The 24,251-nt window shown below is 55.5% G+C and overlaps 1 protein-coding gene across 1 annotated transcript in view; it reads right to left on the bottom strand.

Annotated features, from left to right (window-relative positions):
- LOC146870680 (uncharacterized) overlaps nt 1–2,543 on the bottom strand; it is a 101,940-nt gene extending 99,397 nt beyond the window's left edge. The window contains exon 1 of the mRNA XM_085643415.1: nt 2,463–2,543. Within this exon, the coding sequence (XP_085499541.1) occupies nt 2,463–2,543 (81 nt within the window). The remainder of the gene's footprint in view (nt 1–2,462) is intronic.
- Between the last annotated feature and the right edge of the window lie 21,708 nt (nt 2,544–24,251).

Raw genomic sequence — 24,251 nt, 5'->3', positions numbered from 1 at the left:
TAGTTCCTCTTCCAGCCTGAGGACCGCACCTTCCACTTCAACTAGATCTTTCATTTTCTCCTAACGTGTTCCAGCTATCAGGGAGAGTGCCTGCCCCCGTATCACAGATTTAAATGCCTTCCACAGTGTCTGGAGGGAGTCTACTGTGCCCTTGTTTTCTTGGAAATAATAGGTTATGGCTTGGAGCAGGGCCTTGCGTACGTTAGGGTCGCGGAGATACCATGGGTCAATAGGGGCTACCCTACCCACCCCACCCCGACCCAGTGTTAGGTGAGTCTATATTGGGGAATGGTCAGAGATGCCCCTCACCATATATCTAATTTCGTGGATATGTGGGATCTGGGATGCTGGGACTCTGGGACAACGATGTAGCCTATATGAGAAAGGCTACTGTGTGCCCCCGAATGAAATGTGTGTTGGATAGTGTCCGTGTGGTATGCCCTCCATGCGTCCGTGAGACCCAAGGCCTCCAGGAAATCGGGCAACCATCTGGCTGACATCCCAGTGCCTCGGGGGGGGATAACGGTCCAGAGTGCCAGAATCCACAGAGTTGAAGTCCCCTCCCACCATCAGCAGACCCTACGGAAGTGAGAGCAGTATAGTCCCCAAGTCCTTGAATGTACGGTTCTGGAGGCCTAGCGGTACGTAGATAGACATGCAAGTGAGCGTGCATTCCTCCCACTGCTCTGTGATGCCAATATATCTTCCAAGGTTGTCTGATTATGTAGAGTGAACCACAAAGGGAAAGGAGTTTCGAGTCATGATTCCCATTCCCCTTGAGCAAGAAGTGAAGCCTGCGTGAGCTATCAGTCTGTAAACCCACCTGTTTAGTGTCCTGCAGGAATTCCCCACCAAGTGTGTTTCTTGGAGAAGGATTACATCTGGGGTGTGCCTCCTGATATATTGCAAAACCACACAGAGCTTAACCTTGTCCCCCAGTCCGTTGACGTTCCAGCCCAATATTTTAATGCTACTGCCTCCTTGTTCGCTCATGGATATGTATGTAAGTTTGTGATTCCTTCCGCAGTACACCATCTTTTTGTGCCGACTCAACAATAACAGAACAAGACTTCAATACCCCATTCTAACAACCCCACTCCCTGCTCCCCTGCACTGTGGGCAGTAAACAGCCCATAAACTCAACTATGCAAAGTGCCTATCGCCCAACTTGTGAACTAAAAGTAGAAATGTGAGGGTGTCCCATCCTCCCATCCCTCCCTAGACAATCGATATCCTACAGTCCCCTTACAGGGGCCAAATCCCTAGGAATTGTGTCCCCATCAGATATGTGTAGACCCAATGAGTCAGCAGCTACCTCCGTTTCATGGTATCTGCATCACCCGCCGAGCCGGGGAAAGTTCATTATGAGGATGGATCTCGCTGCGTTCCAGTATGAGGTCCTTTCATTCACGTGGGTAGGGTCTTTTGCTTTCTCAACGGGAGTTGTGTTCATTAGCTCCCCACCAACCCTCCAGCTACTCCGCCGCTGCTTCCGGATTGTCGAAGAACCAGGTCCTTGTTGCCAAGCTGTTCATAGCAGATTTTTTCAAATAAATGACTGTCAGACTGTGCTTTCCAAGCCTCACCCCTCATAACTCAGCCCCCTTCCCCCCTCTGCCACACCTTGACCCTCAATTTATGGATTCCTGGAGAATTTTTTTTCCCAATTCCAGCACTGGCATGCAGCCTTACTAATTATGTGTATACTGTACAGTTGTAACACAGTTGTAACAGTTACATTTTCCCTGGTGGTTTTATTGTTTCTCCGCCTGTACCTCAGCTTTAATTCTTCTCCCTACGGCCTAGTCATATCACTTACCTACATTCGAGTCACAAACTATTTCACTGCATCTGCCTTTGCTGTTACTATTCAGGGCTTGTTAGTGTGTTCGCGCTGTTGCAGCATTCATTGTACCTCAGTGGCGGCTCCTCCGCTAAGGTGGAGGAGCGTCGCCCTACTGAGCAGGCCAAAAAGGAAAAATAAAATGATAATAACTCATTGCTATTATCATTTTATTTTCCGTCCTTGCTCAGCTGGGTAGTGGTGGGCCAGGCTGCACTGGTCACAGAGCAGGCAAGGAGTGGTTTGCCCACTCCAAGTGCACAAGAGGCTTTGGCCTGTAGTCTCGGGCCGGCCAAACTGTCATGTGCACTTTGCATGTTCTGCACCCGGCTGTATTACAGCCTTGATGCAGAACATGCCCAGCCTCCCATTCCCTGGCTGAGTGCCGAACCACAGTGCTCAGTACAATCACAACGCTGCATTGCAACGTTGTGATTGGTTATGGGGAGCCTGGGAGCCGGGTGCTTCCTGCCATGGAAGCAGGCGAAGAGGACTGAAAGGCGGCGGCGGCAGCAACAGGTACGTGTTTTTATTTTTTTTCATTCCCTTCTTCTCCCGCTCTCCACCCCTCACAACCTGACCACCAACAGCTCTTAAATACCAGCCACTGCTGCTGTACCTTGTCTTGTTTGAGGAAAAATGAACTGCTACTGTGTATAATGGAAGCTTGCACTGCTTCTGCGGTCGGTACCATCTTCATGTTGAGGAAATTGCACTTGTGTTGTACATGTGGAACTTGTCCTGCATGTGTTTTAAATCTTTTGACTATGCAAACGCCAAAATTGATTGGCTTTGTCAATGGCTGCAGCATATGTTGAGAGATTTGCATATCCGTTAAGAGAAGAATCTGCCATGTTTACTCGCATAACCCATGGGAATGGTCACGCCCAATTTAATAGATCATTTGATATGAATTTACCAGTACTATGGTTGAGTTTAGTGAGTGCATGCATTGCCAGTGTGTAGCGTGAAGTCAGCATAGACTTGTGCCAATCCTTGTTACAATCAGTGAACCACTCCTGTCTCAGACACTGCTCTATATAGCACTAGTTAGCTTGACCTCAGTAACAACCATCAATGGTGCAACATTTGCAGCAACCAAACAAGGGGTCGGTTTACCGACTTGGACGTCTCATGCCCCGTAAATGAGGCTGTTACAGCTCCAGGCTCAGGGCCCAACTGGAAACCTAAATAATCACCAGTAAAAACGTGCGATGAGCCCCCCACTGCCGGAGGACGCACCCATTCTGTGCTGAGCCCGCTGTCCTGCAGTCGAACTGGGGCTTGCCAGAGTGCAGAATGCTCAGTGCTGCACCGCCACGTTCTTTTTCCAGAGACAAATACACATCATTTGTGCATGTTTTAGGATTCTAAACGACCCAGGAGCTGATGTTCGAATAGCAGTTTGTGTAAAATCGTCTGTATTTTTACACACATCATTCCTGCCTGCAGTCACTTTAAAAGCGATTTAGGTAGAGTTTTGGAACCATAAACATTCATTAAACGTGTTTTAATCTTCTGGTTCTTATTTTTAATTTATATTTAAAGGGAGGTGAAACCGAATTTGAATGATTTTCCTGTTGTGTTTTTTTAACCTGTTCTGGCATGAAATTATCCCCCAGGCTGCTAAAATACTGGTTAGATTGCAACCCTGAACTGGTACCACCCCCCCCCCCCCATGCCTCCTGTAAATGATGTGATAATTTGGCTTCTAAATGTTATCTCAAGGTGGCGCCAACCATGGCAACAACAAGTGGAAATGTTGTTTTGTGGGAGGAATGGTTGCCTAATAGTGCCTTGTACTTACAGGATAAGCTTGTCATCGTCATCTTATGACATAGTTGCCACAGACAAGAATCAAAACCTCCAACAAGCCTCTCAGATACTAAAGGCTATCCATGAAAGGACAGAGTCTCAAGACACTGATGACTGGACTGAGATCCCATTGCACCCCAACTGCATAAATGAGCCCCAAAGACAGTCAGTCACACGCGAAGGAGGGCCGCCGCCCCCCCCCCCCCTTGTCTTACTCTCACATACAAACACGGGGCAGGCCTGGGGACCAGGTCCGGGCTGCAGAGGACACTTAAGAACATGTCAGCATCCACGTTGTCAACGATGGGCTCCTGGAATAGAGGATTCTGGAGGAAATGGAAGGTGCATGCTTGATATTATATATATTATATGTTACATGACAATAGCAGTAGGGAAAATTGACGAGTTCTCCTGATTGGCAGGATGCAGTCCATTCAAGACCCGGAACAAAAAACACAGAAAACAAAAGATCTGTTGGTTATTAATGCTTCTTTAAAATTTGTTGCAGATAGCATTTCTACCAGATAAAAGGGCATCCAAGGTTGTCGTGTCAGATGAACCTCAGAGTTGAGAGGTTGGGAGATGTAACAGTAATGGTCAGTGTGGAGTAGGCAGGACCTGGAGATGCATGTTGTGGGAGTCCATGGGGCACAGAGCCCCATTTTGGGGGTCCTCTTGGTCCATGAAGTGAGTCATGGGATGCTGTTTATGAAAGAGCTCTGCGTTTCTAAGCTACTCACAGCCCAAGTGAGTATGAAACTGTGAGTCTTCACTCACCGGGCACGTTGCAGCTGTTGAGAGAAGTCTCACTCTTGCCGCAGGAGCTGAGCTCCAGTCAAGATACAAGCAGCCAATCCCCTTCCTTGTGGTAAAGGCAAAGGTCACAGTCTCTTGCCTTGATGGTAGCGCAGATAGAAGACTCCACATCCCAGCTGACACAACATACCAGTCCCAATCCTTCATTTAACATCATTCATCCTAGGAGTTGAGGTCTATGTTGACATCAATTGGTCCAATTGAATAGCTGCTATGTGTTGCCCCGAATGCCGGCTGCGCTATCCCAAGGCAGAGTGTGGGTGGCCCTTGGTGTCCTCCTTCAGAAACAAGAGTGGATGTACAAAATGCTGCCCCCAGTCACTCGCAGGGGCAATCTTGTAAGGCGGAACAGATCAAGTGCACCGCAGGATCTCTAAAACACATCATCCCGGTGAGGCTACCTCGGGTTAAAAGCCGCTGAGGATGCTAGCAGCGCCAATGTGGCCACCCCCCTCGTGCCGTGGGTAGACAGTAGTGCACCACAAGCGTTTGGGAACATTGTGTACTTTGGAGGAGCGGAGTCAAGACTGGCGAGCTTCCAGAATATGATTAGTGAGTCAATAGTGCCGGAGCTAAGTAAAGATGACCTTTTCCAAGATTTCACCTGAGACTGAACGGTGCTCTGGTGCGCCTCACAGTTTTGAAGACGTTGCTAACTTCTGTGATTTAGGTACATCTCGCTGAGGTTCGTCCCTTAACCCTGGACTTGGGGCACACCTGCTGCATTATGATTTGTGAAGTATCTGTGGGAAAATAAACTTTTTTAATATGCCCCAGGTGCCTCTCTGCCTCCCTTTATTTGAGTTTTCTATGAATGGGAACATCTGTGTACCCCGATGCACACCTCCCATCCACCCAGTCTAGCTTTGACTCCCTCACGGAGGTGGCTTATGTTTTTTTCTTTGCTTTTCAACTAAAAAAGAAAGCCAATGATATTTTTTCGTTATCCCCAACGAAATTTTTTTTATTCTTTAATTTTGTTGCAGCTATTTTCTCGTCCTGTGCCTTATACTTTGGGCATTGGAATTATGAAGTTGTAGAAGACCCAATTATGGGCAGTATTAACAGAATTATGCATCAAGAAAAGGCAAATTATGCATCATAATGCGGTACGATCTGTGGCAGTGTTGTTTTTGTAACTTCAACAACTATTAATACTGTCTAGGCAAAGTGTTAGACCCGGCCCTCGTAACATAGCTAGACCTGACCCCTGCACCTCACACCAGCCCCCAAACCCACGGCCTAGCCGATTCTTCCCACCAGAACTCACACGCACCCAACCCGGACTTCCCGTCCGTGGCCTTCCTCCTTTCGGCCACACCGGGCCCGCGTGCCCACTTCATACAACAAGATGGCCGCCCAGCCCCAGCGCGACCCTGGCCTAGAGGCGCCACTCCGGCTGGAGAACATCGCGCTCCCCCTGGGATGAGAGAGGGAGGAGCAGTTTCTATCACACCTCTGCGCTTCCCTGGGAAGGTGGGTTTCGATCAACCTGCCGGCCTCCCCGAGGGCTGGCTCCACGCCTGCTGGGTGTCTGGGACTCCTCCCGACCCGGCCCCGGAAGGATCAAAGGACAATGGCAGGAAACCCCAACAAGCGACCCCCAGGTGACAAGACCCCTGCCTGCACAGACTCCGGACATCAGAGAGGAGTCGCCCTATAACAAGGGGTGCTCTGGGACTGTCCGGCAGATTCGCCTTGGAAACATCTGAGCCCTGCTGAGTGACTCGCGGCTCCCTGAAGATCGTAAGACCTCCGAACTTGTGCTTGAGCCCTGCTGAGTGACTCGCGGCTCCCTGAAGATCGTAAGACCTCCGAACTTGTACTTGAGCCCTGCTGAGTGACTCGCGGCTCCCCAAAGATCGTAAGACCTCCGAACTTGTGCTTGAGCCCTGCTGAGTGACTCGCGGCTCCCTGAAGATCGTAAGACCTCCGAACTTGTGCTTGAGCCCTGCTGAGTGACTCGCAGCTCCCACAGACTCTCGTGGTCCCGCCGGACCCCACGACGACAAGCGTATCCCCCAGCTCGAGGATTGTGAGCTGTGCGCCGGGTACGCTCCTGCATTTGATTCCTAACCCCAAAGACTGTCCCGCTACCTCCTGACCCCCCTCCAAGACCTTGTGAGCCCGCGCTCTACTTGTATATATTTTGCCTTGCTGATCATAAAGATCCTACCACTCGATCTGATAAAGATTTGCTCTTAAGAACTCCTCGTGTGGTGTCTCTCTGTCGTGTGGTGCCGAGTGTACGATCCTAGAAGCGAGGTTCCTCCCCTGAGGAGTCTCCCGCCAGTGCCCGGCTACGATACTTCGAGGGTGGGTCTCAGGGCAGTCAGGGCTCCCTCCGGGCCCCTCTGAGGTCGCCTTCTAACATTGGTGGCAAGCGACGGGATTCGGGCTCATCATCTAGAGATCGTACCGTGAACGGCTGACGCACTACCGACAAAGATGGCAGAAGGAAATGCCGTGGTTCTCACAGAAAACGACACCAGTGCCGTGTTCCAGGTGGAACAGCTGGAAGAGTACACTCACAAAGAACTAAAACAATTCTGTAAGGAACTCAAAATCGCTACCACTGGTCTCAACACCAAAGAAGATATGCAAAAGGCACTGAAAGCTTGGGTGGATTCTGGGGCCTCCCGCCCAGAAGGAGCAGGGGAGCCCCACAACGAAGCTGGACCCTCCCAAGGAGAACGCAACAGCAACCAGGTGCGAGGCTTCGTACCAGACGGGGGCCTATCCCCGGAGGAACTCGCAGACAGAGAAAAAAGTCGCCATCACGAGCTCGAATTAGCCAAACTCAAAATTGAGGGCGAGTTGAAATTAGCCGAGAAAAAGCTAGCAGTAGAACAGTTGCGAGTACAAGGAGAACTAGAAGAGAAGAAACTCCAACGAGAACACGAGGGAAGGAGACTTCAACTGGAGCATGAACGCAGCTTGAAGGAAATAGAACTGAAAGCAAGAAGCGAAGAAGCGCGACCCCCGGGGAACCGGGAGGCGGCCGCCCCGGCGGAGCAGAAGGTCCACATCCCCAAGGATGTGGTCAAAGAATATTACAAAAATGATGACATTCAGCAGTGGTTCCGGGCCTACGAGGTCGCCATGACCTCCCATCGGGTCCCGCAGAAGGATTGGGGGGCTGGGTTGTGGGGACGATTCCTGAGCGAAGGGAGAGACACCATGCTCGACCTACCCACCTCCATGCAGACCTCTTATGACCACATGAAAGCGGCCCTCCTCACGAGGTACGGCCTCACCCCGGAGATGTACCGCCAGCGGTTCTGGGTCTGCCGGAAGATCCCGGGTATCACCTGGGTGGAATATGTGAATTTCTTCAGCCGCGCCTTCGATGGGTGGATCAAGGGCAGCAAGGTAACCACCCTGGAAGAACTAACCGACCTTATGTTGTGGGAACACCTGGCTGCGAACTGCTTTGTGGAACTACGCCAGCATCTGCTCGACAGCAAGCTCACGGACCCAAGAAAGCTGGCTGTCGAGGCGGATCGCTGGACCAACACCCGGGTCTCCCGGGGCCCTGTAGGAGAATACCCCCGAGCCAGTCAGGGACCACCCCGCCAGAGAAGGGGGGGAAACCAGGGAGGGCAGAGAGAGTCCCAGGCTAGTCCCCCGAAGTCCCAACCTCCACCTTTCCCGGCACCCCCACCAGCTGTATCCGCCCCCCCCTGAGACGGGGGCACCGGGTAACCATCACTTGTTTTCGTTGCCAGAGGCCCGGGCATTACGCCAACGACCGTGAATGCCCCATGGCCCCACGCACCACCCAGGCAGCACCCCCCGCTAGACAGATAGCCAATGTAGCACTGGGGGAGGAGGTTGAGGAGGCCGAGGAGTGGGAACCCGCCGCTATGGCCCTAGTATCCTTAGGAGATAGAGAGATGGTCCCTGGGAGCCTCCTGCCCCCTAACACAAAGAAATATGGGCAGCTAGTAACGATCAATGGCCACCAAGTAGAAGCCCTCCGTGACACCGGGGCCAGCATCACCGGTGTCCTCAGCCATTTAGTCCACGAAGACCAGGTCCTCCCCAACGTATTTTGCCCTGTCATTTCAGCCGACAACACAGAAAGCCTATGTAAGGTAGCCCTGGTGCCCTTTGAGTGGGGAGGGGTGGTCGGTAAACTGAAGGTCGCGGTAAGAACCTCCCAGCCCGTCGACTGTCTCCTGGGGAACGACCTGGAAAGTTCCCCCTGGAGACAAGTCGAGCGCAAGACCCACCTAGGGATGATGGGCCTCCCTGAGTGGGTGTGCGCCACCACTCGATCCATGGCGGCTCGACTGACCCCCCTGAGGGAAGTCGACGACGCCCCAACCCCTGAAGATAGGATGGTCCCGGCCGAGGGTCCCCACATTCCCCCACCAGAAGAGTCGATCGCCAGTGACGAACTCCCGCCTTCCGACTCCCCCCAAGTCACCGAGTTAGGCGATCTGCCCGAATTAGCCCAGTGGCACCACGAAGGGGGCCCCTCCCGAGAGGAGTTCTGCCGAGAGCAGGCTACCTGTCCTTCCCTGGTCGGGCCCCGGCAACAGGCAGAGGCCCAGGCCGCCGGCGACCAGACGGGGACGCACCGGGTGTATTGGGAGAATGACCTTTTGTACAGCGAACAGAAGTCGGTGGAGCTAGGGTCCAGCCGGGTGCTGGTGGTTCCCCTACGCTTCCGAAACCTCCTCCTGGGTTTGGCCCACGACGTCCCCCTCGCAGGCCACTTGGGCCAGGACAAAACGTACAGTCGCCTCGTGACTCACTTCTACTGGCCCAGAATGAAAGCAGATGTAGAAGCCCACTGCAAGTCCTGCCCCACGTGCCAGGCCAGTGGGAAGAGCGGAGGAAAGCGCAAGGCTCCCCTCCAACCCTTCCCTGTCGTCAGTACCCCTTTTGAGCGGGTCGGGATCGACATTGTAGGACCTCTGGACCCCCCAACTTCCCAAGGGCACCGGTTCATCCTCGTCCTGGTGGACCATGCCACCCGTTACCCTGAGGCCATCCCCCTGCGCACCGTCACAGCCCCCGTAGTGGGCCGGGCGTTGATGGGAATCTTCTCCCGCATGGGTTTTCCCCGCGAGGTCATGAGCGATCGCGGTACCAACTTTATCTCCCGATACATGAAGTTCTTATGGCAACAATGCGGGGTGTCCTATAAGTTCACCACCCCGTACCACCCCCAAGGAAACGGCCTGGTAGAGCGGTTCAACCGGACTCTGAAGGGGATGATCGCGGGCCTGGAAGAGCCCCTCCGGCGTAAGTGGGACATCCTGCTCCCCTGCCTCCTATTCGCATACCGAGAAGTTCCCCAGAAATCCTTGGGGTTCAGCCCCTTTGAGTTACTCTACGGGCACCCCGTCAGGGGGCCCCTCAGCCTGGTCAAGGAAGGCTGGGAGGCGGCGCCCCAAGGCCCCCCCCCGAGATGTGTTCTGTTACGTCCTGACCCTCCGAAATCAGACTAGGAGGTTCCGAGAGATGGCCGAGGCCAACCTGGAGGCAAGTCAGGAGGAGATGAAGCGCTGGTACGACCAGAACGCCACTTTGGTCGAGTTTCAGCCGGGCCAGCAGGTATGGGTCATGGCCCCCGTGAAACCCTGCGCCCTCCAGGATAAATGGACCGGGCCCTTCAAGGTGGTTGAGCGGAAGAGCCAGGTCACGTACTTGGTGGACGTCCAGTCCCCCCGGGACCCCCTCCGGGTCCTCCACGTGAACCGCCTCAAGCCCCACTTTGTGCGGACGGAGCTGAGCCTCCTACTGGCCACTGATGACGGATCCGAGGAGGAGTCAGATCCTCTCCCTGATCTCCTGTGCACCAAAGAGAAGGACGGCTCCGTAGAGGGAGTGAACCTCTCCCCGTCTCTCACTCCCCAGCAACGTGAGGATTGCCGCCAGCTCCTAGGGCAGTTTTCGGACCTCTTCTCCCTGGTCCCTAAGGTCACCGACTGGTGTGTCCACGATGTGGATACCGGGGATAGCCCGCCAGTGAGACACCAGGCCTACCGGGTCCCTGATCGGGTCCGGTCCTGTATCCAAGCCGAAGTCTCGAAAATGTTGACCCTAGGCGTGATCGAACCCTCAGACAGCCCCTGGGCCAGCCCCGTGGTCCTGGTCCCAAAAGCAGCTGCCCCCGGGGTCGCACCGGAACCCCGCTTCTGCGTGGACTACCGGGGACTCAATGAAGTCACCCGAGCCGATGCCCACCCCATTCCCCGAGCCGACGAGCTCATTGACCGGCTCGGGGCTGCTCGGTTCCTCAGCACCTTCGACCTCACCTGCGGCTACTGGCAAATTGCGCTCACAGAGGGAGCCAAGGAGCGGTCCGCCTTCTCCACCCCGTATGGGCACTATCGCTATCGCGTGATGCCCTTCGGGATGAAAAATGCCCCGGCCACCTTCCAGCGACTGGTAAATAGAGTCCTGTCCGGGCTGGAAAAATTCAGTGCGGCATATCTCGACGATATCGCAGTTTTTAGCTCCGAATGGAGTGAGCACCTCCAGCACCTCCGGAGGGTGCTGACTGCCCTGCACCAGGCAGGCCTCACCGTGAAAGCCAGCAAGTGCCAGATTGGGCAAGGTTCGGTAACCTACCTGGGGCACCAGGTCGGAAGCGGGCAGGTCGCCCCCCTACAGCCCAGAATCGACGCCATCCTAGCCTGGGAACCCCCCACGACCCAAACGGAGGTCCGAGCCTTTCTGGGCCTCACGGGCTACTACCGGAGATTCATCCGGAATTACGGCAGCCTGGTCGGTCCCCTCACGGGACTCACGTCCAAAAAACAGCCCAAGAAGGTACAGTGGTCCCCTGCCTGCCAAGAGGCGTTCGAGGCCCTGAAAGCAGCCATGTGTACTGCCCCCGTCCTCCAGGCCCCCGACTACTCCAAAGAGTTTGTAGTACAAACTGAGGCCTCCGAGCATGGCATCGGGGCAGTCCTCTCCCAGGTAAATGACCAAGGCCTCGACCAGCCCGTAGCCTTCCTCAGCCGAAGGCTATTGCCCAGGGAACAGAGATGGAGCACCATCGAGCGCGAGGCGTTCGCCGTAGTCTGGGCCCTCAAGAAACTATGCCCTTACCTGTTCGGCACCCATTTCAAGGTCCAAACCGACCATCGCCCCTTGCGATGGCTCATGCAGATGCGAGGAGAAAACCCTAAGCTACTGCGGTGGTCAATCTCCCTCCAGGGGATGGATTTCACCGTGGAACACCGCCCTGGGACTGACCACGCCAACGCCGATGGCCTCTCCCGGTTCTTCCGCCTCAGCGAAGAGAACCCCCAAGAGGATGGGTAGTTCTCTCCGGCTTTCAGCTGGGGGGGACGCGTGTTATACCCGGCCCTCGTAACATAGCTAGACCTGACCCCTGCACCTCACACCAGCCCCCAAACCCACGGCCTAGCCGATTCTTCCCACCAGAACTCACACGCACCCAACCCGGACTTCCCGTCCGTGGCCTTCCTCCTTTCGGCCACACCGGGCCCGCGTGCCCACTTCATACAACAAGATGGCCGCCCAGCCCCAGCGCGACCCTGGCCTAGAGGCGCCACTCCGGCTGGAGAACATCGCGCTCCCCCTGGGATGAGAGAGGGAGGAGCAGTTTCTATCACACCTCTGCGCTTCCCTGGGAAGGTGGGTTTCGATCGACCTGCCGGCCTCCCCGAGGGCTGGCTCCACACCTGCTGGGTGTCTGGGACTCCTCCCGACCCGGCCCCGGAAGGATCAAAGGACAATGGCAGGAAACCCCAACAAGCGACCCCCAGGTGACAAGACCCCTGCCTGCACAGACTCCGGACATCAGAGAGGAGTCGCCCTATAACAAGGGGTGCTCTGGGACTGTCCGGCAGATTCGCCTTGGAAACATCTGAGCCCTGCTGAGTGACTCGCGGCTCCCTGAAGATCGTAAGACCTCCGAACTTGTGCTTGAGCCCTGCTGAGTGACTCGCGGCTCCCTGAAGATCGTAAGACCTCCGAACTTGTACTTGAGCCCTGCTGAGTGACTCGCGGCTCCCCAAAGATCGTAAGACCTCCGAACTTGTGCTTGAGCCCTGCTGAGTGACTCGCGGCTCCCTGAAGATCGTAAGACCTCCGAACTTGTGCTTGAGCCCTGCTGAGTGACTCGCAGCTCCCACAGACTCTCGTGGTCCCGCCGGACCCCACGACGACAAGCGTATCCCCCAATTCGAGGATTGTGAGCTGTGTGCCGGGTACGCTCCTGCTTTTGATTCCTAACCCCAAAGACTGTCCCGCTACCTCCTGACCCCCCTCCAAGACCTTGTGAGCCCGCGCTCTACTTGTATATATTTTGCCTTGCTGATCATAAAGATCCTACCACTCGATCTGATAAAAATTTGCTCTTAAGAACTCCTCGTGTGGTGTCTCTCTGTCGTGTGGTGCCGAGTGTACGATCCTAGAAGCGAGGTTCCTCCCCTGAGGAGTCTCCCGCCAGTGCCCGGCTACGATACTTCAAGGGTGGGTCTCAGGGCAGTCAGGGCTCCCTCCGGGCCCCTCTGAGGTCGCCTTCTAACACAAAGTCACACCTGAATAGTACGAGTTTAACACCTCAGTAAAGCACTCAGAAACTCAAAGTTCATCAGTTAACCTTTGTAGAGGATCAGCTGGTGTGTGGAACCACGATTTAGCACCATTTGAGCAGTTTTGGGTCCTTTTGAGCTAGAATGGGGTTTTGGGGGGGCGGCCGCCCAACGGGAGGCCTGCCACCCCTGGGGAATTTTGGGCCGAGGGGGCAGCAGTAGACACGTGGGGCATGCCTTGGGCTCCTTTTGGGCTCGTTGGGTTGGAGTTGGGCGGTTTTTGGGCGGGAGGGTTTAAAACCGGCCATTTCGTGTCGCGAGCCACCCTTTTCGGTGGCCGTGACACGACAGCCGGTTTGAGGGAAGCGGGCAGTGGTGTCGGTTTTTGTTTCCTAGGCCTTTGTGAGCGGAGTCGGGGCGTTTGCAGGCGGAGTTTGCTGCAGGGCATTGGCGGCGAGATTTGGTGTCATCGACGCGTTTGGAGCCTGAGTGCGGGGACCGGCGGTTTTCCAAGGCATGCGATGGCCACGTGGGACGATCCGCGAGTAGCAGAGGCGCTTCGCTTGTTGGAGGTCGCGGGCCGCCTGGATCTAGTGCAGCCCGACGTACGGGTAAGGCCCCCCGCCGCGGGCGCCAAAGCATGCACCAGCGGATGCAGGGGGGTGCGGCCGCGTGGCGCACGCGGCCGCCCTGGTGAAGCGTTTGAGGGCAGGGAGGCAGGCTGGGTCGAAGCCGGCATTGAATTTTAAGGAGGGGGCGGGAGGGGCGGTGGTGACGCAGGGCTCGAGGGGTGGGTCTGTAAACACTGCCACAGCTACCAATGCCTCTACAGGGGCAAAGGGGACAGGCGTTAGGCGTGGTGCGGGGGCTAGGGGTGGGGGGGCTGCGGCGGGGCGCAAGGCGGTCGGTGCTGGGGAGGCCCCCATAGCAGGCCGCAGTGGGGCGGTTTCTCCGTTGCTGATTGAGAGTGAAGGTGAGGGGGCGGCGGAAGGAGGAGGCCTGGTGGGGACTTCAGTAGTAGGGAGGTCGCTGGTTCGGGAGTGTGGGGGGTTGGGGGAGGGGGCAGGGGAGGGGCAGGAGCGGGGGTTCACGGGGGGTTCTCCGGGGGGGATGGGCCCGGTAGTCATGGGGAGAAGGGAATACTCACGGGGGCCGGGGGGCGCGGAGGGCTGGGAGCGGGGTGGGGGGTGCTCCGGGGGGGGGGCAGGGAGCTGGCGCGGGGGGTCCTCGTTCTGGGGTTGGGGAGGGCGGGGGGGGAATGGTGGGCGAGAGTGGGCTGGACATGGGGGTGCGGAGGCAGGGGGTGAGGGGTGGCGTTGGGGCGGCGGGGGCCGGCGCGGTTCAGTGGGAGGTGGAGTCCCTGGAGTGGAGCGACAGGGGGGGAGAGTGGGGGAGGATGGGGGGATGTGGGGTGGAGCGAATGGGGGAGGGGTGGCACGGGGGCCTACTCCATCGCGGCGGGGGGCCATTCCTCGGGGCAGGGGGCGGGAGGGGCTGGGGGTGCGGCAGGTCAGGGGACAGGTTTACCACCAGCATGTCAGACGCCACTTTTTTCTTTCGGCAGGTAGGCTTGGAGAGGGGCTCGGGAGAGCTTCATGCGGCTCCAATCCACCGAGGGGATGGGCCGGCTCTGCCTCATGCGGGCGGTCGCGCTCCTGCGAGGGACCTGTCAAGGGCGCCATCCAGGAGTCGGGCGGTCGGTCCCCGCCAGCCTCACCTCGTAGGGTTGATGCGGCCTCCGCGGGCGGGGGCCGGAGTTGCTACAGTCCAGGCAGGGCACGCGCGGGGCAGCGCACAGGGCGGAGGAGCGGGAATGTGGATTTAGAGGACTTGCTGCACACATGTAGGGAGCGGCCGGGGTTGAGCCGGCTGGAGCCCGTAGAGGGCAGTCGGTGGCCGGAACATGGGCCGACAGGGCTGGAGTCCGAGGAGGGCGGCCCTTACATTTGGGATGAGGATGGGGAGAGTGTGGAAGAGGGGGAGATTCGGGGAGGGAGGGGGGGCAAGAATGTTTGTGCTAGTTCATTGCAGCCCCAGCGATTCCAGGCGCAGAGAGTGTCGGCCCCTCCTGCGCAACTGGTTAGGCGGCGGGATCCGGTGAGGACGCCGACTTTGACGCCAGGTAAGGCGAGACTAGGAGTGGGGACGGGTGGTGCCGCACCAGCGGGGGTATCGGTGGGCACGGATGCGAGGGGCGATGATGGGGGGGTGCGTTTGAATAAGGGTGCATACGTTCGGGACACAGGGGTGGGGACAGAAGGCGCGGGGAGCGAGGGGTCGGGGGCTTTGCGTGATAAGGGGGTTGGGGGGAGCCCGCGGTGGGTACGGGGAAGGAGAGTCATGAGGTGTCAGTGCGTAAACTCCCGTATATGGGCATTGCAAAGCCTCTGGGGGCGCATCTGTCTTTGGCCACCAAAGAAAAAATTAGGAAGGGAGAGTATGTGGACATATTGAAGCTCCTGCATAGGGAGCTGATGGCAAAGGAAGAGTCTAAGGAGGAGAAGCTGGAGCTGGCTCGGCGGCCCAAGGTGCCCTTGAATATTGAGAACTGGTCAGTGGGGTTTTTGATCTTTGCGAGTGTGTACTGTGACAAGTACCCGGAAAGGTCCGTGGCGTTGTTTAAATACATGGACGTCATCCGTCGAGTGCAGGCGACGTACGGGGGTTATGCCTGGTCGCACTATGACGAGGAGTTTCGAGCGCGCTTGGCCTGGGACCCGGAGGCAAAATGGGGAGAGATTGACTCGGACTTGTATCAGCAGACGATGGGCGGGGCTAAGTTTGGGAAAACGATTTATACGGCCAGCGGCCTGCCATTGGTGCCCCACCCCTTTCCGGCCCGCCCCACCCGGGGGGGTGGGGCAAGGAGAGAGTGTTGGGATTACAACAAGGGAGCTTGCGCGCGGCAGTACTGCAATTTCCGCCACGAGTGTTCCAAATGCGGAAAGCGCCACCCGGTGGTGCATTGCTGGGGGGCAGGGGGCGGCCAGGGGCATGAGTCCACTCCGATGGGGCAGCAGTCCGGGGGTACGGGGGGACGGGGCTTTGGGAAAAGGCTCTTACGCCAGTTAAACTGGACCGGCTGGAACCCTTCTTGGCATCTTATTCACAGACCGAAGACGCAGGGCTGTTGCGGCAAGGGTTTCCGGAGGGTTTCCGGCTGGGGTACGAGGGTCCGCGGATTGCTCGGTGAGCGGAGAACTTGAAATCCGCCCAGACGCATAAGGCGGTGGTGCGGGAGAAACTGGGCAAAGAGGTCCGAGAGGGGCGGATGGCAGGCCCCTTTTGCGTGCCCCCGATTACGGACTTGATCATCTCCCCCATAGGGGTGGTGCCGAAGAAGGAGCCGCGTCAATATCGGCTGATCCAACATTTGTCATGGCCCGAGGGGACGTCGGTAAACGATTCCATAGCGGATGATCTGGCGTCGGTGTCTTTTTCTTCGGTTGATGTGGCGCGGCGTCTGGTGGCGTCGGTGGGGTCCGGTGCTTTCATGGCTAAGTGCGACATCAAGTCAGCTTTCCGGTTGTTGCCGGTGCATCCGGTAGACTATCAGCTGCTGGACATACAGTTCGACGGCTCTATTTTTGTGGATAAGGCATTGCCCATGGGGTGTTCAATCTCCTGCGCGCTGTTCGAGCGTTTCAACACGTTTCTGCAGTGGGCTTTTTCACGGCGCACGGGGCACGAGACGGTGACGCACTACCTGGATGACTTCTTCCTGGTGGGACGGCCCGGTTCGGCGGACTGCCAGCAGTAGCTGGACAGTTTTACAGAGCTCATGGGCTACCTGGGTGTGCCCCTGGCGCCAGAGAAGACGCACGGTCCCAGCACGGTGCTGTCGTTTTTGGGGATCGAACTGGATTCGGAGGCTATGGAGGCTCGATTGCCGAGGGACAAAAAAATGCATATGCTGGTGCTGGTGGATACGCTGGTGGGAAAGCAGAAGGTGACAGTGAGAGAGGTGCAGGTTTTGTTGGGGCATTTGAACTTCGCGTGCCGAGTGGTGCCGGCGGGGCGTACATTTTGCCGGCGTTTGGGACTGTCCTTGTCCAGGTTAACGTTGCCGCACCACCACTTGCGCTTGTCCGCGGGTACGAAGGAGGATCTGCGTATGTGGCGGGCTTTTTTGGAGCGTTTCAATGGGATTCCCATGGCATCTCGTCGGATGCGGCCGGGGTCGGGGGTTTCGGGTTGTACTGGCAGGGGAGGTGGTGTGCGGAGACCTAGCCGCTAGCCTGGCAGAACGGGGGGAGGAGCATAGCATTTTTGGAGCTGTTCCCGTTGGTGGTGGCGGTGTCGGTGTGGGCACGGGAGCTCGCGCATAAAAAGGTGCTGTTCAAAGTGGACAACATGGCAGTGGTGCATGTCGTTAATCGACAGTCGGCTCGGGATCCGCAGGTGCTTAAACTGTTGAGGGTGTTTGTAGTGCAATGTTTGGACCATGACATTCTGTTTCAAGCACGTCATGTGCCGGGGGTGGACAATGACATTGCGGATGCTTGGTGTCGTTCACAGTGGCAGAGATTCCATGGGCTAGCCACGGACGCGGACGAGTGCAAGACGCCGGTGCCAGCGGGGCTGTGGTCCGTTGGAGAGAGAGGGTCGCGCAATTGGTAAGGCAGTCGGTGGCCCCGTCCACATGGAAGGCATACGAATAGGCGTGGCAGGAGTTTTTGGAGAGCGGGGCGGTCCGGCATGACAATCCTTGGGTGCGGAATGAGCAAGTGGTACAGTTTATGTTGGCGCTGATGGACAGGGGACGTTCAAAGGTGAAGATTGCCGGCAAACTATCCGCCATAGCATTTATGGGAAAGATGTTGTGGGGCTACGCGCCGTCGGCGGGCGAACTTGGCACGCGATTGCTGGAAGGTTGGGTGCGCGAGAAGGGAGGCAGGGCACCTCAGCGCTGTCCCATCACGGGAGGTATGCTTGGCGGCTTGATACGGCTCATGACGAAGATATGCCGCAATCGGGAGGAGGTCCTGTTGTTTGCAACTCTGATGTTGTGGATGTATTTCGGGGCATTTCAGGTGTCCGAGCTTGTAGGGCCACGGGGCAAGCCAGGACTGCGGTGGGGGGAAGTGGAATTGCGAGCGCGGGAGATGGCGGTCCGGCTGCGGCGTGCAAAGACCGACCAGAGGGGCGAGGGGGAGTGGGTGGTCCTGGGCCCTGTGGTGGATCGAGACGTGTGCCCCGCGGGGTGGGGGGAGCGGTTGGCTGGTGGGGGGCAACCGGGGGTCGGGGAGGTTTTTCGCCGGACGGAGGACGGGTGACGGCGGCACAGCTGCTCTGGGTACTACGGCACGCGCTGCAGGCCTTAGGGGAGGATCCCAGGCGCTTTGGGACACACTCGTTTCGCATAGGGGCGGCGACCGATGCAGCGCGAAATGGGTGGGGGAGGGACGAACTGATGCGCTTGGGGAGATGGATGTCAGATTGTTTCAAGACATACATTAGGTTGCGGGGGCACGGGATGGAGGAGGAGTCATGAGGTTTTTTCGTTGGTTGACATGTGTCTCTTTTCAGGTGCAGTGGCGGGGCCGGACGTGGAGGGAATCTCGATCTTCATCGTAAGACATTCTTTTGTGAAACGGGCTGAGCACTCTGAATGGGATAGGCACAAGAATCTCAATTTAGGATTGGATCCTGGGCTTTACAATTGTCAGTGGCGGGGAAAGGGGGGCATGAGGTGGTATGAATTAATTCCCATGTTGAATCAGGTGGTACAGGGGGGGAATTTGTCCAGATGTCTTGGTTATGTGCGACCACTGATGGGGGTTGCCAATAAATGGGGCCTAACTATGGTGTCATACGCTGATGACACCCAATTAGCGGTCGCACTAAATGGGAATACTGCGTTGGATGCCTCTAATTTTCAGAGAGCCCTTAAGCAGGTGGCAAGCTGGATGATGGATAACCGTCTCCAACTTAATGCTACTAAAACTGAAGTCTTGGTATTGGGCAAAGAAGCTCACCTTTGGGGAGACGATTGGTGGCCATCAGAGCTTGGCCAAGCCCCTATCCCGGTGACCCAGGTGAAGAATCTTGGGGTTTGGCTTGATGCCAATTTATCATTTACCCCTCATACAAAAAAAGTTGCGGGTACCTGTTTTGGTGTCCTTCAGAGTCTTAGGCCCATTTTAAATTTTTTTGATGCCTCTACTAGGCAACTCATAGTCCAGGCTATGATTCTTTCTAGATTAGATTATGCCAGTGCACTTTTATTGGGCACCAACCAAGCAGAGCTTACACGCCTTCAGCGTGTGCAAAATGCGGCTGCCAGAATGTTGGTTGGTCTGCCTAAGTTTTGTTCAGTTAGGCGCTCCATTTCTGATCTTCATTGGTTGCCCGTTAGGCAGAGGATAAAGTTTAAAGCATTGTGCCTGGTTTTCAAAATTTTGAAGTTTGCCTCTCCTCCTATTTTAGCTCAGACCATTTCTTATTACATCCCTGCTAGAGCATTACGATCAACGGGTCAATTTCTGGCTAAGGTTCCCCGTTTTAAAAAAGCCAGAGTGGGCGGCCGTTCATTTGGTGTCTTGGCATCCAGCCTTTGGAACACACTGCCTGTTAGTATTCGTTCTATTTCTGACTTGCTGCCTTTCAGAAAGGCTGTGAAAACATTTTTGTTTCCTTTGGCTTAATGGTCGTGGGTGGTTACTATGTGCTTGGTGTTATGTTGCTCGTTCTTTTATAGCGCCGGGACGCCATTTGGCTGTGGCATCTGTGCGCTTTATAAATATAAATAACATAACATAACATAACATAACATCCATGTAGGGGAAAATGACTTGGTGCAATGTAAGGGCTTGGCTTTGTTGAAGCAGATGCAGCGGGACTTGAGGGAGATACGGAGGCAGTGGTCCAGGTGCCATATGATTTGGTCTGAGTTCATACCCAGGAGAAAGTGGAGCGTCCTGCGTTAATAGACAGAGCGCGTAGGAAGATTAATAGGGATATGCGAGTCTTTTGTGCTAAGGAGGGTTTCGGGAGGATGGAGCACCCGGACTTACGCTATGCGGCAGTATATTTTTTCGGGAGGATTTATTATTTATTTATTTATTTAACGATTTGTAGAGCGCCTGGTGACCCGAAGGCATCCCCGCGCTATACTGATTGTATTATCCAGAGGAGAGGGGAAGAAAGAGAAGGGACTTTATTTTGGGAATAAAAGCGTTTTCAGTTTTTTTCTGAAGATCAGATAACTGGGCTCCAGTCTAAGGGTACGGGGGAGGGAGTTCCATCCGGCAGATGCCTTCACGGAGAAGCGTCGGCCTCCAGTCCGTGTCTTTCTGTATTTGGGGATGTTGGCCAGTCGCTCATACTCAGACCGAAGGGATCTGGGGGCCTTATAAGGAGTCACCAGGTCGCTGAGGATCATAGGGCCAACTCCATTCATCAATTTGTGTGCAGTGCACATGGCCTTAAATTCCACCCTTTGGCGCACTGGCAGCCAGTGCAGGGCCCTGATTGCTGGTCTGGCTGATACTCTGGAGGGAAGGTTCATAAGTAGTCGGGCTGCTGCATTCTGTGTGCGTTGAAGTTTAGCCATAGTGGCCTCTGGGGCTCCCAGATAAACCATGTTGCTGTAGTCCAACCGTGCCAGTATTAAACCTTGGACTAGGAGTTTTCTAGATGTGGGCGGGAGTAAGGTGCGAGTGGTGCGCATAAGCCCGAAGCAGGTACCTGCTGTTTTGGACGCTTGCGTTTTCATTGAAAGCTCGGGTTCCAGCCAGTCTCCAAGGGTCTTGATTTCTTGTTTCGGGGTGGGAATTTCCCCGAACACGTCTGGCCAGACCGATGGGGGGATAGTCGCCCATTGCTTTCCCATGAGCATAACTTCGGTCTTTGACCCGTTTAATTTAAGTGATGATTCACACATCCAACTGTGAATTTCCGTGAGGCAATTTGCCAGATTGTCCGGGTGGTCGTCCAGTTGGGATAGAGAGACGACCAGCTGTGTGTCATCAGCATAACTCACTATTTTGATCCCGAAGGGGGTCACCACATCTTCGAGAGGGGCCATATAGGCATTAAAAAGCGTGGGGCTTAAAGACGACCCCTGGGGAACCCCGCTCGTGAGGGGGAGGATGGTCGAGTGGTGATTGCCATCCCATACCTGGAATGAACGCCCAGCAAGGAAGGACTCTATCCACCTGAGCGCCGCCCCAGTGAGCCCTGCTGCCGCCAACCGATGGAGAAGGACACGATGGTTGACTGTGTCGAAGGCTGCACTAAGATCCAGGAGGATCACTGCCACTGACCCTCCTGAATCCAAAATGCGCCTTGCCTCCTCGATGACGGCAAGAAGGGCGGTGTCTGTGCCATGGCCAGGGCGAAACCCAGTTTGGGATTGCCGTAAGATGTTGTTTACCTCGAGAAAATGTGACAGTTGTCCATTGACCAGTTTCTCGGCTACTTTGCTAATGCAAGGGAGGAGTGAGATTGGCCGGTAGTTTGCCATATCTGCTGGGTCCAGCTGGGGTTTTTTTAGGAGTGCTTTAACTACTGCACTCTTCCAGCTAGCGGGTACAGAGCCTTGGGCGAGCAAACTGTTTATAAGCTCCGTGATCGTTGGTACGATGACTGGGGCTACGGTTTTGAGAAATCTAATAGGTGCGGGATCCAGAGGTGATCCGCTTTTCATTTTGGCCATGGTTACATCTACCTCGTTACTGGTTACTGCCCTAAACGTCGCTAGTTGGGGGCGCAAGCTGTTTCCTGTCTGACTGATGGGGGTTTCATTGTCCATGTGGCTTGATGGACAGGGAGGGGGAAGGGATGCTAAAATGCGGGCGATTTTGTCATTAAAGTAGGTAGCTAGTTCGTTGCTTCGGTCTACCGGGGGGGTGTTAATGGATGGAGGAGCTGGTATTTTCAGTAGCTCTTTTACGATAAGGAAGGATTCCCTTGTTGAGTTGGTGGAGTCTTTTATCCGTGTATCGTAATGGGAGACTTTGGTGCGTTTAAGGGCAGATTTGTATATTCTCACTGATTTCTGGTAATCTTCCTTGCTAGCGTACTGCCAGTCTTTCCTCCATAGCCGCTCAGCTTTCTTGCAATTTTTGCGTAGCATCCGAAGTTCCGGGGTGTACCATGGGGCGGATCCTGGTTTCCCGTTTTTATCCTCCCGGGTTCTAAAGGGGAGTATGGAGTCTAGGGATGTGACAATCCACTCTCTGAAATTACTGTCAGCGATAACAGGGTCTTCAGAATAAGAAGGGGTAGTTGCCTTCAGGGTCCTGGCCCAGTCTTCTGTGGGGAGCTTGGACCATGCCCTGTCCCTGGTATAAGTGGGAGGTTTGTGAGGTTTACTGAAGACTCCTGGTAGCTGGAAGGAGACTAAAAAATGGTCCGTCCAAGGGAGGGGGAGGGACTCACTAGCTTGCATGGTGGGGGTGCTCGTGAACACCGGGTCCAGCAAGTGACCTTTGTTATGTGTAGCTCCGGAGTTTAGGAGGTGGAGGTCGTAGGCCGCCAGGTCTGTGATCAGGTCGGCTGCCCCTGTATCTAGAGGGTCATCAAAATGAATATTCAGGTCTCCTAGTATCGTAAAGTTGGTGGTGGGGTGTGCCTGCGATGCTACCGTATCCAGGAGAGCATTGGAAAAAGAGCCTGGATGGCCGGGGGGGCGATAGACTAAGAGGCCTAATAGTGAGTTCGTCGGGTCCAGCTTGATCGTGAACTGAAGGCTTTCAGAATCAAGGACGTGCGCATCGTTAGTTTTGCAGGGGAAATGATCCCGATGGATGATGGTAACACCACCACCCCTACCGGAGGGACGAGGTAGGGACTGAATAAGAAAGCCCGTGGGAGTAGCTAGGACCATATCTGAGTCCGAGTGAGAGGAGAGCCACGTTTCTGTCAGGAACAGAACGTCGATCTCATGGTCTTCTATGAGATGGTTAATTAACAGCGCGTGTTTGGGGAGATAGCGACAGTTCAGGGTGGCGAGTTTAAGGGTTGAGGGCCTATAAGGTCGGTTAAGGAGTTTGAGCTGGACTGGGTGGCAAAAGGTGCAGCTGGTGAATGGACCTTCAAGATCATGAACGTACTTACAAGAAGTAGCGATGGTGGGTCTGAGACTTAAGAGGTCCCGACGTGAGTAGCTTACCTTAAAGGCAGCTTTGTCCGACAGGGGTTCTGGCCCTAGGCCCGGCCGTGCGCGGACGGGCGCAGACGGGCTTGCCCTAGGCGCGCCTTTGGCGGGCATACGGCGCTCCCGCTGCGCTCGTCCGCTGCGCTGGTATGGTCGACACATTTGTAGTGAGTGTTATGGGCGTGTCCTCGCAGTGGGCGTGGCTCCGCCTTCGAACCGCGATGGCGGTATGGCCGTTTACCCTGTGTCAGCGCTGGATGTCGCTGTATCAGGGGGGGTCTAGGAGGGCTGTTTTAGCGCGTGTGAGCCGGCGCTTTCAATGCAGGTGAGGTCAATGCTTTTTTTTAAAATCAAAAACAGTGAAGTACAAGATTTAAAAACAAGGAGCAAAATGCAGTCCTCCGGCTTTCCGCCTCAGAGGATAAACAAAACAATAGTGCGTCGCGCTTTCAGTCAGCGTTTTGTAGGTGTCCTGGTGGGCGTGGCCTCGCAGTGGGCGTGGCTCCTCCTTCGAACCGCGATGGCGGTATGGCCGTTTACCCTGTGTCAGCGCTGGATGTCGCTGTATCAGGGGGGGTCTAGGAGGGCTGTTTTAGCGAGTGTGAGCCGGCGCTTTCAATGCAGGTGAGGTCAATGCTTTTTTTTAAATCAAAAACAGTGAAGTACAAGATTTAAAAACAAGGAGCAAAATGCAGTCCTCCGGCTTTCCGCCTCAGAGGATAAACAAAACAATAGTGTGTCGCGCTTTCAGTCAGCGTTTTGTAGGTGTCCTGGTGGGCGTGGCCTCGCAGTGGGCGTGGCTCCGCCTTCGAACCGCGATGGCGGTATGGCCGTTTACCCTGTGTCAGCGCTGGATGTCGCTGTATCAGGGGGGGTCTAGGAGGGCTGTTTTAGCGCGTGTGAGCCGGCGCTTTCAATGCAGGTGAGGTCAATGCTTTTTTTTTAATCAAAAACAGTGAAGTACAAGATTTAAAAACAAGGAGCAAAATGCAGTCCTCCGGCTTTCCGCCTCAGAGGATAAACAAAACAAGATGGAGTTCATCTGTCCCGCTATGGCATGGAACTGTACATTGTACAGCTGAAGGACGCATTGGATAGAGCAATAGGGGTGAGCAGATACCCGAAGCGTTCGGATTCCTAGGGGGTGGGT

This window comes from Triturus cristatus, chromosome 1_1 (genome assembly GCF_964204655.1).
Source record: "Triturus cristatus chromosome 1_1, aTriCri1.1, whole genome shotgun sequence".
In the NCBI taxonomy this organism is placed as follows: domain Eukaryota; kingdom Metazoa; phylum Chordata; class Amphibia; order Caudata; family Salamandridae; genus Triturus; species Triturus cristatus.
Note: the sequence above shows the minus strand (reverse complement) of the source record. Positions and strands in the feature narration are given on the sequence as shown.